Source organism: Prionailurus viverrinus, chromosome A1 (genome assembly GCF_022837055.1).
Source record: "Prionailurus viverrinus isolate Anna chromosome A1, UM_Priviv_1.0, whole genome shotgun sequence".
Lineage (NCBI taxonomy): Eukaryota > Metazoa > Chordata > Mammalia > Carnivora > Felidae > Prionailurus > Prionailurus viverrinus.
In genome coordinates this window covers 93,708,313-93,724,964 of record NC_062561.1, presented here as the reverse complement: position 1 = coordinate 93,724,964, position 16,652 = coordinate 93,708,313, and the positions used below count along the sequence as shown (strand labels likewise).

At 40.9% G+C, this 16,652-nt stretch overlaps 1 protein-coding gene across 1 annotated transcript in view; it reads right to left on the bottom strand.

Annotated features, from left to right (window-relative positions):
- Positions 1 to 8,489: 8,489 nt before the first annotated feature.
- Positions 8,490 to 16,652, bottom strand: part of KCNN2 (potassium calcium-activated channel subfamily N member 2) — a 159,052-nt gene continuing 150,889 nt past the window's right edge. Inside the window, exons 8-9 of the mRNA XM_047861190.1 lie at positions 11,792 to 11,861; positions 8,490 to 9,044 (exon numbers count right to left, since the gene is read on the bottom strand). Of these exons, the coding sequence (XP_047717146.1) occupies positions 8,757 to 9,044; positions 11,792 to 11,861 (358 nt within the window). The 3' untranslated portion in view covers positions 8,490 to 8,756. The remainder of the gene's footprint in view (positions 9,045 to 11,791; positions 11,862 to 16,652) is intronic.

The window sequence follows — 16,652 nt, the reverse complement described above, 5'->3', positions numbered from 1 at the left end:
CGCTCATCATGACAGGTGCACTCCTTAATCTCCACCACCTATTTCATCCATCCCTCTGCCCACCTCCCCTCTAGTGACCATCAGTTTGTTCTCTAGAGTTAAGAGTCGGCTTCTTGGTTTTCTTCTCTTTCCCCACCATGTTCATTTGTTTTGTTTCCAAATTCCGTATAGGAGCGAAATCATATGATATCTTTTTCTGACTTATTTTGCTTATCACAATACTCTCTAGCTGCATCCACTTTGTTGCAAATTGCAAGATTTCATTCTTTTTCATGGCTAATATTCCATTGTGTGTGTGTGTCTGTGCGTGTGTGTGCATGCCACACACCACATCTTCTTTATCCATTCATCAGTCAGTGGACATTTGGGCTGTCTCCATAATTTGGCTATTGTTGATAGTGCTGCTATAATCACAGGGGTGCATGTATCCCTTTGAACTAATGTTCTTGTATCCTTTGAGTAAATACCTAGTAGTACAATTGCTGGATCACAGGGTAGTTCTATTTCTAACTTTTTGAGGAATCTCCGTACTGTCTTTGAAAGTGACTGCACCAGTTTGCCAAAACCATGATTATTAATGTTTGGTTTATTTGAACTCTCCAGGCTGCAGAGACACCTTTTTTTAAAAAAATGTTTATTTATTTTTGAGAGAGAGAGAGAGAGACAGAGCAGAGAGAGAGGGCAGAGAGAGAGGGAGACATAGAATCCAAAGTAGGACCCAGACTCTGAGCTGTCAGCACAGAGCCCAATGCAGGGCTCAAACCCATGAACCATGAGATCATGACTTGAGCCGAAGTTGGGCACTTAACCAACTGAGCCACCAAGGCACCCTGAGGCTGCAAAGACATCTTAAAATTTCCCACAATGTAATTTCTGATAGTTTTGCTTTATATGCTTTGATATTTAGTGCCTACAATTCGTGTCCACTTTCTTTTCACTGTGAAATGAACTTTTATCGATCTAACATGGGCCATCCTTTTGTGAGTTCATATTGCTTTCCCTTGAGTTCCATTAGTCTGACATGAATATTGCCACCGCCCTGTTTATTTGTTTGTTCACACTGGCCTAAACCTTCCCTGTAATTTGGGTTTTACCTTCTCCTATCATTGTATTTCACATGCTTTTTGTAAAAAGCACATAGACGTGTTTTCTTTTTAACCCAATCTTTAACTTCTCCGTTCATTAAGAGTAGAAATTCATCCATGGTTACTTATAGCCAGTCTGCTAGCTTTCATCTTACTTTGGATTCCTTGCTTCATGCTTTCTCACTTTTTATGCTTTCTTGCAGGGGTTGTTTTTGTTTGTTGCTCTGAAATAATTTTAATTTCTAGGTTTTTAGGGGCACCTGGGTGGCTCAGTCGGTTGAGTGTCTGACTTCAGCTCAGGTCATGATCTCACAGCTTGTGAGTTTGAGCCCCGTGTTGGGCTCTGTGCTGACAGCTTGGAACCTGGAGCCTGCTTTGGATTCTGTGTCTCCTTTCTCTGCCCCTTCCCTGCTCTCTCTCTCTCTCTCTCTCTCTCAAAAATCAATAAACATTTTTTAAAAATTCTAGCTTCTTAATTATCAAAGTCAAGAATGAAAACACATGTTATTACTTTTATCCCTTTCTTTTTAGAAGTGTGTTTTCATCAAATACCTTTATTAAGGGTTATTCCTTTAAAATGCAGTCTTCTATTTTTTTTAATGAAAGGACTGCTTTTAAAAAAGCATTATTTGTTTTGTTTTGTTTTACTAATTTTTCAGGTCTTCTTTATTAAGGACATAGAAGAAATGTCCTCTTAATGTGACTATTTCCTTTTTTTATTTTATTTCAGAAAGAGTGTGTTAGTGGGGCAGGTGCAGAGAGAGAAGGAGAGAGAGAATCTTAAGGAGGCTCAACACTGAGCATTGAACCTGACATGGGGCTAGATCTCATGACCCTGAGATTGTGACCTGAGTGGAAATCAAGAGTTGGACACTCAACAAACTGAGCCGCCCAGGTGTCCCTTAATGTGACTAATTCTAGATGACATAAGGAGCAGGGATCCCATGAAGATACAAGAGATTCCATACTGGAGCTGTTTCATCATCACTAGAAAATGTTTGTACACCTTTATTCCCCCTACTGTGTCCTGTTTTAAGAGCAATAACTCCTTTGTCACCATTGCTCTCTTTGAAGTGAAGTATAATCCTCAAATTCCCTGAACATGTTTTAAAAAGCATACAAATGGTAAAAAATTAAGTTTTTAAAGAAATAAGTGAAAAGTGCCCTTTTGAAGTCATATTATGTTCTTTCCCCTTACAAACTCAAAAATAAAAATATTGGCTTACTTAACGCCTTTGATCTATTCACTGTTAGTTTCCTTTCTGAGGCACTGTGATTTTACCCAACAGAATGGTTATTTTGGATTTATATTCCCAAAGCCTATAAAAATAAGAATGTCCAACCTAACGATTCCTTTTATAAGCAGTAAAACAAAAGTGGGAAGAAACGAGATAGACAATAGGTTCATCTGTGATGCAGAATTATGCATAATCACATTACATGTGTAAAAACTGGAGAGAGGCATGTCTCTATTCTAGCCCCCCTGAAGGGATGGTAGGTGGGCACAGTGAAAATTCTGGTCTTTTAGAATAATGTAGATTTAGAATGTTATGACCAGAAGGTGTTAGATTTTTGTTGTACATTATACCAAATGTCTTCTTACTAAAGCAATTTTGATTCTTCCTGTACAGTGAAGATAGAATTATCTTTATTTTAGTGTCTCAAATCATCCTTCATGCACCATCTGAGTAGGGCTGATGGCCACAATCTCTGCAGCATCTGAGGTGCTGGCCTTCATTAACTGGTTCAGCTTCAGCGGCGGTAACAGGTGGCAACACAGTTTCTTCTGTCACCTGTTTGATTCCCTGTCACTCATACCCACAAAATATCCCACAGTGCGTGTGCATTTTCCCTTTGAGCTCAACTAATTTAATGTAAACGAATTCAAGTATTTCCATTTTTTATTTTTATTATATATATTTTTAACTTTATTTAGAGAGGGAGGGGGAGAGAGAGAGAGAGAAAGAGAGAGAGAGAGCACACAAGCAGGGGAGGGGCAGAAAGAGAGAGAGGGAGAGAGAGAATCCCAAGCAGGCTCCGCACTGTTAGCATGGAGCCTGATGCAGGTCTTAAATTCATGAACTGTGAGATCATGACCAGAGCCAAAACCAAGAGTTGGTCACTTAACCAAATGAGCTACCCAGGCACCCCTATTTCCACTATTTTAAATATTTTTTTCTCTTTTAAATCTCTACACCCAATGTGGGGCTCAAGCTCAACCCTGAGATCAAGAGTCACATGTGCTACCAACTGAGCCAGTCAGGCACCCCTCAAATATTTCCATTCTTTTACTTTAGCTGAGGGTGCTAGGTTTTCTCTGTCACAAAATATGTTAAGGAACAGAATTGACTACAAGAAATATCTTGTCTACAGATTTTTGGGAAGGTCGGGTATATAGGAGACCTCAGGGAAGATGATGATTAAGTGGTTGGGCTATGGAGAGAACTAAGAACTATTTTCCTAACCTGGAGTCAAAGAGTCAAGTTATTAGCAAAGTAGGAAGCCTGGAGATAAAGCATCCCTATTCAGCTTTCTGCTTGGCCACAATCTGCTGACCCCTGTCTCCCTCACACTCAACTTAGAGCAGGACCTAAAGTTGAGCCAGCTCTAATCCAGAACCCCTAACACTGCCAAGATAAGTTGCCTCAGGAATTTCTAATTACTTTTGTAAACCTTCCCCAGCCCTGCCACGTGGGGATCATGAGGGCTGGGGCAGAAGAAAACCCATAACTAGAGTAAAGGCCATGTCCAGGGGAAATTTTTAAAATTATTTCTAAACCTTTGAAATGGGAGGTATCTGCAAAGTTAAAATCTGTATTTTCCATTTCTGCGTTCACTGACTTGAGACATATTTCATACAAGTACTAGAAAGCAGAATTTGTGGGCTGTTTTTTGGGGGTGGGTCCTTCCCTGGCCTAAGAAATTGAAAAAGAGCATGCCCATCAGGGGCTCTAGCAATAGTGTCAGTGAGATGGAGAAGTTGCTGGTGTCCTCCCGGCCCCCTGTATGTGTGTGTGTGTGTGTGTGTGTGTGTGTGTGTGTGTTAATTCCCAGCCTTGCAACATCTACCAGGATTCATTTGTCAAACAGTAGGTTTGATAGTATTTTCTTAGTGGATTGGCTGGACAGTTCAGTTAGAACACAAACTGTATCCATGTGCGTTACAGATGGGAAGAAGTACGAGCATGCTCACCAGCCATAGGGTTGGGTTTGGAAAAGGAATTGAGCCCTTTGGTCCAACTCTTGGGTGGACATACCAGTAGAGCCCTAATCAAGTATCCCAAGTCCTCAGCACAGGGCCCAAGGACCCTCCGCATTTCTGGGTCTTATTTACCAACAGTGGATATGGCAAGAAGAGGAAAGAGTAGGTCAGACTAACAAAGACAAAGAATATGTGCCTGTTGATAGTCTACATCACATGACACAAAAAGCCATAGGGTCAGGAAATGAATAAACAAACCCAGAGTCCAGTAACTTCCTTTAAGGATTAATGAGACAAATGGGAGAATTTATAAACTACACTGCCAGGTGTTCAAAGTTGTAAGATAGGCAGGTACTGGGGTTGATGAGCATTTGTTGCCTTTTACTGGAAATGGTAATAAAAAATGTCTACCATCATTTGGAAAAATAGATGCTAGGCTTCCTAAAGCCCTTCTGATATCTCTTTGTACATTAGTTTTGTGGCTGAAAAGAAAGAGGCTCAGCAGGATTGAGGCTATTCAAGTGCATAGAGCTAGCAAATGTCAGGACTCAGTTCTAAACCCCATTCTTTGAACCTCATGCTCTTTCCACTTCGTTATTCCACCTCTCAAGACCAGGCAAAGTTGAAAAATAGTAAGTCTATAGAATTTTAATTCACCCCTTGAGATTTGTATTAAACCTAACCAACAGGTTTTCCCCCCAATAACCATACTCTCTTTTAGAATATAATACCCTCCTTTTGGAACATAATTATTTGATTATTGCAGATGCTTTGGTGTGAAGGGGTTCTTGGAAAAACAATTACCAAGGGAGGAACCATGAGGGAGAAAGCTTATAAAATGTCCTAGATGAGGAAACTGGGTGGCTTTGTCAGTGGAGCGTCCGACTTTGGCTCAGGCCATGATCTCACGGTTCGTGGGTTTGAGCCCTGCATCGGGCTCTGTGCTGACAACTGAGAGCCTGGAGCCTGCTTCAGATTCTGTGTGTGTGTGTGTGTGTGTGTGTGTGTGTCTCTCTCTCCCCCTCCCTGTTTGTGCTCACTCTCTCTCAAAAATGAACAAATGTTTAGAAAAATAAATTCCTAGATCTATTACCTGCTATAAACTTGGTTCATCTGCATTTCTTGATGAGCATGGGATCTTCTCTGTAATGGCCAGACTGTGACACTGTGTATAAGTAGGAGAAATTAAGAAAATTACTGAGGAAGGTGGTGCTGTGGTAATTCAAAATGATTTGTGGTAGCCATGTGTTCTTGCACTGGCTGTAGAGAAACAGGGAGACCTGGTGGTAGGCTGGTAGGTGTAACAACATACTCAATTATTGGTAGAAATTTTGAAAAACGATGTGCAAATTAGAGCAAGGCATAGATCCCCATAAAAGAGAAGCCCTCTGAGGAGCCCTGAGAGGATTCTGCCTCACGTTGAAGCCATGTGGGAAGAGACTTTGGTGATGTTGCATGAAGTAGGGTTCATTCAGCAATCGAACCCAATACCTATGTAATGGATGGGTCTTCTCTGCCTCTTCCAAATTGTGGTTATTTGGTATTTTTTTAAATACACAAACAGAAGATCATATGCTTTTGTTGAATCATTACCGGTCTTCATACACAGTAAAACCTTGCTTTGCAAGCATAATTCCTTCCAGAAACATGCTTATGATCCAAAGCACTTGTATGCCAAAGCACATTTCAAGAACCATTGGCTCAGTTGTGATCATGTGACGTTCGGTGTCACGTACTACTCATATTGCAAGACATCGCTCATTTATCAAGTTAAAATGTATTAGAAATGTTTGCTTGCCTTGCAGAATACTCACAGAACAAGTTACTCACAATCCAAGGTTTTGTTGTACTTTGTTGTATGGGAAAAACTTGATCAAATTGGGGAACTGAAGAATGCCAACGTATAGGAGCTGCAGTTAATCAGGAAGAGGAGAACAAACACAAGGTAATGAAATCTAAAATCTAATTTCTCTCTTCTTCAACAAGAGGAACTATATGTTATTCTTTCCCTACTCTTGTCACATATTCTGGGATGGTGGTGCCAATTGGTCAGTAAGATAATAAACAGTTATCTGCTATTCTGCCTTTTAGTCACAATAGAGGTAGAATAGACAAGAATTAACTGCATCAGTTTCCAGAACAAATCAATCATCTTTTCAAAATTTCTCTCTATTACATCTAGTGTCTACCACAAATATATGATCTACTCTTGTATACAACCCCGAATACCTAAAAGAAAATTTTAATTTTGTCCTTGGAATTGACATCCCTGTGAAGTGGGATTTGGGAGTTCACTGAACTCAGAAGTATGTTCCTTTAATCTGCTCTAGAAGTTTTTCTTTCTCACTTAGTATTAAAAGACTTTCCTCATCCTTGATGAGGTCTTGTCCTCATCCTACATGGACATATACAAGATGTGCAAATGAGTTTCCTTTTCAGCCACTTCAGATGGGTAGTAAACTGTAAGCAATTCTCATGCAATCTAAAGGAATCATACGTTTATGTCCTTGATCTTGAATGGAAATGTTTGATTTTTGCATCAGTTATGGAGAATAAATGTGAAAGTGATTGAATTATTGAACTGTGAAAAGTGATGAAATCAATTACTCTAGTGTTTTGTGTTATAGAAGAAAAATACTTGGCATGCTAGCATCTCGCAGCCTGGTATGGTTATGGTACACCAGGCATGGTGTATGGTGTAAAATAAAGGGGGGAGAGGGCAAGAGCAGATTTCTCTGAAAATGAAGGAGTAAATTTTAGGTTTGGATCAATCCAAGCAGATTAGTTGAAGAACTTTCCAATTTGTGCCTTATTTTTGTGACATGTTACCCCTATCACTGCTATCAGCTCTCCCTGTAGGTTCTGAAGAACACCGCCAGATGAGGGGATTCCACACTGCTATCACCTCTACAATGGTTCTCTTCAACCCAGTCGATTCTTATAGTAAATCTGGGAAGAGATGTGCTGGCCACAGCTAACTATCCCGTCCCCTTTCACTGCATCTGACTTTAAACCACCCGTGAAACAGATGTGATGAAATTCATGAAATTTACTGGGTGCTATTTACTTTGTACCAAATATGTGAGTTACAGACCCAGAGAGGGCCATTTGTAAGGTGATAAGTGACATGTTAAGAGTTAGGCTCGTTAATATACATTATACTGTTAGGAACTATGCAAACAGATGCATATATGGATATGCAGGTGCATAATCCAAACTGAGCATATCAAGGGCCTCCCATCATAAACAAACACAAGGGACAAGATGAAATAACTAGTTGACAGCAAAAATTCTTTGGTATGAGTTCACAGTGGTATACTCTGCTCCTTTCTTTAAATGAATTTCCTGGTAAATTGGGAATAAAAATAATTCTTTTTTTTAACGTTTATTTATTTTTGAGACAGAAACAGAGCATGAGTGGGGGAGGGGCAGAGAGAGAAGAAGACAGAATCCAGAGCAGGCTCCAGGCTTTGAGCTTTTAGCACAGAGCCCGATGTGGGGCTCAGACCCACGAACCGTGAGATCATGACATGAGCCGAAGTCGGACACTTAACCCACTGAGCCAGCCAGGCACCCCAGGAATAAAAATAATTCTTGAAAGCATTTTTGCACCCCAGATCAATCAATCATCTATCTATATATGCTTTGATATAACCGCTCCACCGTCCACATAATTTGGAAACAAATAGAATTAGTAAGGGACAAATGGAACTGTAGGGGCGCCTGGATGGCTCAATTAAGCATCCGACTCTTGATTTCGGCTCAGGTCATGATCTCATGGTTCATGAGTGTCAGCCTGGCATTGGGCTCTGTGCTGACAGCGTGGAACCTGTTTGAGAGTCTCCCCCTCTCTCTACCCCTCCCCCACTTGCATCCTCTCTGTCTCTCTCAAAATACATAAACTTAAAAAAAATGAGACACTGTAAACTCAAAAAGAATAATAAGCTGGCTGTATCAAATGAAATGTGACTATAATGTTTCATAATGGGGAAAATGTTAGCGAATAGGTTACAGAGTGATGGCAAATCGTCTTCTGACCGGCCAGACATTGGGTGATCAAAGGTATCAACACGTATCAGACAATAACCAGTCATTTTAGTTTGCAAATAATGTGGGAAGTGAACCTTTAGAAATGTCAAGTGACCAAACAGGTATGTGCAGAAATTAACTTTTTTTTATTATATATCATATAATGTAGTAGTAAAGTTTGAAGTGCATGAATAAAAAGTTAGTGAAATTACAGGAGGAACAATCTATAGAGCGATAATAGGTGCATTCCTTGTGCATCTGAAAGGAAAAGAAAAAAGAGTTTTCACTCATTTTGGCCTAAAACTTAGTGTCAGGTTCCCAGGATTCTGACATCAGAACCCGGATAACGCTGATTAGAACCATAGGGGCTTTACAATAAAAGCTAAAATATTGACCATATGATGGCAAAAAGTCTTAGTTTGTGGTTAACTGATTCTCTTCTAGCTACTCTCTGATGAAGTTGGTGGCGCTGTGGAGGAGGACCGCCGTCTCCTGGACGAGGATCGGGACCGCTCGGCATTGTAGGTGACATGCTTGTCGTAGTTCTCCATCTGAGCCTCCAGGACATCTCTCTGCTGCTGCCTGATGGTCTGGCTGATGAGCCCAGGGAGGGCGTGGATGCTGCCAATCAAAGTCTCCAGTTTCGTTTCCACGGTAACAATCCTCTTCTCAAAGTCTTCGCTCCGCTCATTTAGGTCGGAAATCATGTCATACATTATGTTCTGGGTCTGCAAAACAGGGCGGACACGGGTAGAGCAACCAGGAACTCAAGGTTTCACGACACTTGCCCAGGAAGCGAGCTGTCCGCTCTCTTCAACCCTTTGTTGAAGCTGTCTTGTTTCCCTCTAGAGGGCCGCCTGGGTGGCTCATCCAGTTAAGCGTCCCACTCTTGATTTTGGGTCTGGTCATGATCTCACAGTTCATGGAATGGAGCCCAAGGTTGGGCTCCGTGCTGCCAGCGAGGGGCCTGCTTAGGATTCTCCCCCTCTCTCTCACATTCTCTCCCCCCTCCCCCCACCCCCTCTTTGTGCTTGCTTTCTCTCTCTCGCTCTCAAAATAAATTAAAAAAAAAATGTGCTCTTAGCTGCTTCACAACCTCTTAATGGTGATAAATGAACCAACTGAATAAGGGAGTTACTGTTCATGATACAGGCACCTCATTTGAGTTTGGCCATGGAGACAGAGTGCATTAGCTTTATTTTTTACTACATAGTCTGGAGGCTATGTGAACAACATCCATTCATTCAGAAAATACTGAACCCCTATGGCATGGCAGCCCTAGAGCCATATTAGTAAGCACAGCACTAAAGAAATACTTTGAAAGGAATAGTGTCTTGCCTCATAGATATATTCCTGAGATGACATTATGTAGTATATATTTATCATATCAATTATATATCTAGTAAAATGTTATATCATATTATTTCCAAGTGGTCTGTTTTATCATTTGACCTTACAGTGATGTAAGAGTCTGCCCCATCTTTGTTCAAGGTGTGTCTACGGGAGAGCCACGTTTGTAAATATTAATCGAGAACATCTCTCAGTCTCACATGTGCTACCCACCTTAAATGTATGATATATGTATGCTGTCCTACAGGTAAGTTGTTGAGGATGTCACTATCTTCTATTCATAAGACATCAAATATTCAGGTGCACCTGGGTGGCTTATTCGGTTAAACATCCGACTTTGGCTCAAGCCATGATCTCACAGTTCATGAGTTTGAGCCCCGTGTCGGGCTCTGTGCTGACAGCTCAGAGCCTAGAGCCTGCTTTGAGTTCTGTGTTTCCTCTCTCTGCCCCTCTCCTTCTCATGCTCTGTGTGTGTGTCTCTCGCTCTCAAAAGTAAAGAAACATTTTTTTAAAAAGCATCACATATTCAACATTTACATGTTTATATAGTATGTTATTGATATACATGAAAATGAATATGATTTACTTGTGTTATTTTATGAGACTAGGACAAAGAGGTGTGATTTTCATAGATGATATTGGAAGCTTTATAAAGAACATAGCTGATTTATCGAACAAACAACAAAATGTATTGAGAGAGGCCCCTTTAAAAGCATTTGTTGTTAAGGGGCGCCTGGGTGGCTTGGTCAGTTAAGCGTCCGACTTCAGCTCAGGTCATGATCTCACGGTTTGTGAGTTCGAGCCCCGCATCGGGCTCTGTGCTGACAGCTCAGAGCCTGGAGCCTGCTTCAGATTCTGTGTCTCCCTCTGTCTCTCTCTGCCCCTCCCCTGCTCATGCTCTGTCTCTCTCTGTTTCTCAGAAATAAATGTTAAAAAAAAGTTTTAAAAAGCATTTGTGTTAAAAGGCTAAAAACTTCCATATATGCTATTACCTCTTTTGGACCTAGCTCAGGAAAATGGAAGGTCACTGATGACAAATACTGATATTTAAAAAAAATATATCTGTTTAGGGGAGCCTGAGTGGCTCAGTCGGTTAAGTGTCTGACTTCATCTCAGGGCATGATCTCATGGTTTGTGGGTTCGAGCCCCACATCGGGCTCTGTGCTGACAGCTGAGAGCCTGGAGCCTGCTTCAGATTCTGTGTCTCCCTCTCTCTGCCCCTCCCCTGCTCACTTGCTGTCTCTCCCTTTCTGAAAAATAAATAAAACATTAAAACAAATTAAAAATATTTGTTTAAGTGTTTATTTTGAGAAAGACAGAGTGTGAGCGGGGGAGGGGTAGAGGGAGAAAGAGAACACACGTGAGAGAACATCTTATGCAGGCTCCGTGCTTAGTGTGGAGCCCAACGCAGGACTTGATCCCATGAACCTTGGGATCATGACCTGAGCTGAAATCAAGGGTCGGATGCTTAACTGACTGAGCCACCCAGACAGCCCTAAATATTCGTATTTTTAAAGTGGAATTTACTTGAAAGGGACAACCAAAAATCAACCAGATAAATCTTATAAGTGTGAAAGAGGAATCTGGGAACTATTAATGTCCTTTTAAAAAGTAGTATGATTTTTTAAATAATGAAAAAAGAATCATAAATTATGAAAACTGATTCCCTTTTTTTTAAAAGATGATGTCCATGTTCTTAAAAAACTATTTCACAGTCTTCTGAGTTGGCTTAAAAGTAAATAAAAAACAATAATTTTATCAATGAGTCCTATGGAGCCCTGAAGGTCATGGTCAAACCCAGGATGCAGTTCTCCTCTCAGAGGGAGGATACTGAAGGACAAATATGAAACCCAATGGTATTGTCTCATATTCCATGTACATTTTCCACGGTACTTTCAAGTCACTGTAAGTAGGAAGGCTTTTAGAATGGGGTTTGAATAATTTATATAGGGAAAGAGCATGTGAAGAAAAATCTTTTAAGGTGGACCATCATGTTAGGGCTAATTGTTGGTTTGATGTGCAACACAAAGTTGGGGTATCCTCCTCCCAGTGCATTATCAGTCACCGTGCAGGGCTTCATTCCAACACACCTCACCATGAAGGCTGAGACCTCACCCATGCTTACCTTTGCTAGGTCCACCAAGGTGTTGGCTTGGTCATTCAGTTTCCTCTGCTCCATTTTTACACTTCTTAATCTAAAAGACAGAATCTCAAGTCAGAAGGGTTCCTTCCTGTCTACTGCTGTCATAACGCCTTCCAAAGAGCATGCATAAAATCGACAAGAGCAAATAACTGCATGGATAATGCCTTGAACATTTGGGGGTCAAGTTCAAACTGGTTATGTATCTGGAACAATGAGAAGCATGCTTCCCCAACACCGCAAAAAGGAAAGGAGAGAGAGAGAGAGAGAGGAGAGTAAGAGATGAGGTGTCCTTAGGACAACTATTTACCAGGGAGTTAAAAGTTGAATCGGGAGAGAGGCTCATAAGGACTTAACCATATGAGAAAAGCCAAAACATTCCTTAAAATCCCAGTATCATTTCAAATAGACATAGGAAGAAATAGGCAAAGCGACTAGACTTTCATCAATGTTGGAGCAGTGAGCACCTTCCTATGCCTACATGACTAGATACACAGGATAGCCCTGTTCAGTTTGAGATGGATTGGGTTAGGTATTTGAACCTGATGAAAACACAGTGATAAGTGAGATTCTTAGTAGCAAAAATAAGACTTTTATTCAACCAGCAGCAAGAGAACCCAAAACACATAAGTCTCTTATTCTTCATTGTGTTTTGCTTGACTTTTATCTTAAACTTCCATCGAATTTGAAGGGAAGCCAGGCCATTTCCTTGGGAGAATTTCCCTTAATTTTTTTCTTGTAGATAAAAGTCAGCGGACAATTAAAATGTCTGACAGATGGGGTTTCTGGTTGTAAACTTACTTTTAGATGCTTTTAAATATCAGTGCATATATCTGATTGACAGTCAAAACACTGCTGTTAAAAAAAATCTTTCTTAAGGATGACTTTTACTAGTCCTTACTTTATTTACTATAATATTTTTGAAAACATATTTATTGGGTGCTTATTCCCTACCAAGAAATTAAGATTTTCCAACAGGAGAAAAGGGGTTGTTCTTTAAGCCAACAATCCGAGCCATGCTCCAAATGAGAAGCACATTTCTCTTGGGTACTTAGTTTAAAAACAAAAAACAAAAAACAAAATCCATGCTAACCTTATTACCTGTAAATGACATGTCATTTACAGAGTATAGTGTCGATGTTGGAGAGAGTAATCTTTATAATTTCCCAATTTCAACAAAAGGTAGTTACAAAAAAAAAAGGATCAAAAATTCACAGGGCAAGATTTTACTGCCAGGGAGATTTTTACAACAAATGTTCAGTAGTGCGCAGTGATTTTGTTTTGAAACTACGCTATGCAATATGTCACCAAGTCTGCTTGACAGTGAAGACAGACTTCCTTCTGCCAGTATGGGTTTAACTGACACCTGCCTATAACATGATATTTAACAATGTAAAACAGCTTAAGGTTATCACTTGCCATTGCGAGTCTGTGTTTCCCTATTAGAATGCTTGGAACTAAGTTAATTGGCTCTTTTCTACACTATTATAGAGATGGACTGGGTGTAAGTGTAAAAGGAATTACAAACAGGTATTCGAATCTAACATGTTGTTGAGATAGGCTTCTCTAAGTACTCACAAGGATTACAATTCTTGATGTACACCTTTTAAAAACAAGTCCCCTTCCACCCCTCTGCCCCCTGCAAAAAACAAAAAACAAAAAACAACCCTTTAGACATGTGTGAGGTCATTCTACAGAAATGTACTAGAGAGAACAACAGTGTCAGATGTGGACTCCCTTCTCCCTGGCCCTATTTGACCTTCAGTTTCTTAATGTATGAAATGAAGTGGGTTAGGATAGGATGGTATTTCTAAAGTGCTGTATTTGTACCGACAGAGGTGTTCGAGGTGGCTATGTGATACTCAAACCAGAAGACATTAAATACTAAACCAGATGGAGAGACAGTTACTCCCTTTTATCCTCTTCCAATTCTTGATTATTACAAGAAAAATGTCTCAGGCTGGTCCTCTCCTGTTTTTATCTCCCAACACCTGCTCTTCTCTCCTTTTTGAAAAGAGAGCAGGATTTCAGCTGAGCGCTTCCTGCATGCAGCAGTTCCGTGGCTAGAATTCAACGCCAGTGTTTCAAATGTTGGTGGATACGACCTCTCCCTCTCTTTGCTGGGAGCAGGAGTGGCTTTTTGCTTTTGTTTCATTTTTGTTTTTGTTGGGTTAGCCATTTTGTGATAATGATTTACACCAAGCTTTATTTTCAAATTCAAGGAATGGGACCCTTCGCACATGAATGACTCAAGTCTGGGGAACCAGATCAGAAGCCTCCAACCACTTGGGAGTGCAGGCAAGGCCCTGAGGTTGGCAAGCCCAGTGAAAGGGCCAGTGCGTGTCCCTTAGCTGAGGTGGGTACTCTGCTCTTGAATTGCCATATATTATGTTTCTGACAGTAGAATTTTGCCCGGTTGTTGTTTTTTTTTCCACTAATCTGGAAAGCTGACATAGGGTAGCCCCCTATTGAATCAGAATCCCTTTAAGCTCCTTGAACTTAAATCATCTTGCCTTGCTGTTCCTGAGACTGTACCCTAGAACTGGTAGAAAAAGCCTACTTAAAGCTGCAGCTGCCAGAATAAAAGGTAACATGCATGTGTATTTTACTTTCTCCCCCCCCCCACCCCCCGCAAAAAAAAGAAGAATAAGGAACGTATGTTGACTTCTTCCTTGTGAACTTCACTTATCACAGGAAAGTATCATGATTTTGGATCACATTTCCATAGCAGCAATCAGACTACTGAAATTCACAAATAAAGGACCCGCTTGGATGCATGCAGCCGGTAGAAAATTCTGCAAATGTCGAGAGGAGCGGCTCACACAACTTACTTCCGAGCTCTATTTTCATTTTGTTGAAATAAAAAGACAAAACAAAAGAAAAGAAAACTGTAAAATATTCCAGAACAGAGTAACACAGTGTGGTGTTCAGTTGTGCACAGGGGGCTCGATTCATTAGCTGAGAGATCCTGTTAAGGCTCTGTAGGATCTTGGCATGGTGATCAAAGAAAAACACGGTTCGCTTATGGTATCATCCTTCATTGCTGAGACTCCCCCCTCCGTCCCGCCCCTGAAATACAGCGCTTCCTCCAGAACGAGGTTCAGAAGGAAGACCCTCTAGGAAGTCATCACGGCCTCTTTGATACACGATGTCCAAGTAAACTGTAGGAACCGTTTTGACCTAATATGAATGTCATGGGGTTAAAAGGACAGTGTTCTACATAGTAGGATGATTATAATGTTGGTGGTGTTTTTTGGATGGCGTCCATCTCTTCCGAGTTGGGGCTTCTTAGAAGCCTGGTTTTCTGACAGGTGGGTCATCCGAAACTCAGAGAAATTATGTGTATTGAATTTCTCGGCTCTGAGACAAGTTCATGTCGACTGCTGAGTCTATGGTTGAGATAGAAGAGTGATGAGCTTTAAGGTTAAAGTTGATACCAGAAAAAGTATTCAAAGGTATTTAGGAACAGAATGCTTCAAGGCATTGAGTGATGATCTAAAAAGACAGATCCGTTAGTGAAACAGAGGACACAAGCCTGGAGAAGCAGGCATCCACCAGAGACGAGGGAGGCCACGTGTCAGGGAGAGAGGCTGTGAAGTTTGGAAAAGAGGGGAGTCCAGACAGAGCTCTGGAAAAGCTCTCAGGTCAAACGGGAGGATGGGAGAGGCCAGGGAGAGAGCTCTATCAAATGAGTTTGTAATTTCTCCCTCAAGCAGCAAGGTCTGATTTCACCCGATGCCATTTCACCAAGGCTGATGGTCTCACTGTGTCTGAATGGGAGGCAATGGGAGCCTTGCCCTTAAGAATCGAGCCCTGTGTGCTTTCCTGTATCACTAACTTAAAATGAGAGATTATGCACGATTAGAATCATCTAGCCAAACCCAGCCCATATAAATTTCCAATTGTATTTTTTTTTACAAAGTACCCCTCCCACCTCAAAGGAAATCTAACTCCAAGACTATATCATAAAAACAATTCAGAACATTTGAGCTGCTCGAAGCTCATCTACTTTAGAAGTTCATGTTGCTACCGAAGAAACAGACTGAGAAATGCCAAAGAAGCAGAAGAATTCATGAGGGGTTTCCTGTGTTACTCTATCCTGAAGCAGCATTGGGAAGACCCACATAAGCTGTACCTTGAAACTCTTAAAATCGGGTCAGGCCACCTTCCAGCAATCTAACAATTGCTTAGGGACAATGTGTCAACTTTGCTTCCCCAAATATTTTTTCCTAGCATACTATAAAAATTTTCAAACCTAGAGAAAAGTTGAAAAAAAACTTACAGCGACCATCCCTAAGCTGTCTGTCCCCTGAGGTTTCAGCATGAATGCATTTCACAATAAAAATATAAATGTATAAATACCCACCATTCACATGTGGCTACAAAATTACTACAGAAACTACCAAAGCATTTTTTCCCAGTGTTTTTGTTAGATATAAAAACTCACCAATGGCATCAAAGGCCAATTTCATTTCATTATCTATTTAATAGGTACATCATTCTGATAGAAAGGGTTATAAATACGATCCCAGAGGACATGGGGTATGTGGCTGCTTGACCCATAGACTGACCGCACCTGCCCACACCAACAAAGGTAAGTTTTCTTTTTAATATACTTGAGCGGTATAGGTTAGTGGCAAACCATTAGAAGTACAAAGAATGCGTTCCCAGTATATACACATTATACCGTGTATACTTCTTCTACAAATGTTAGGTTCCTATATGGTTGTGGGTGTGTAGGAATGCCCTCTGTGCCAGGAGGGCTATGTCTGGTGACCCTGGAGGGAGAGGCCTGTCCTCAGAAGTGAAGGCCCAGCATCACTTAGGGGACTCACTCTCTGAGATC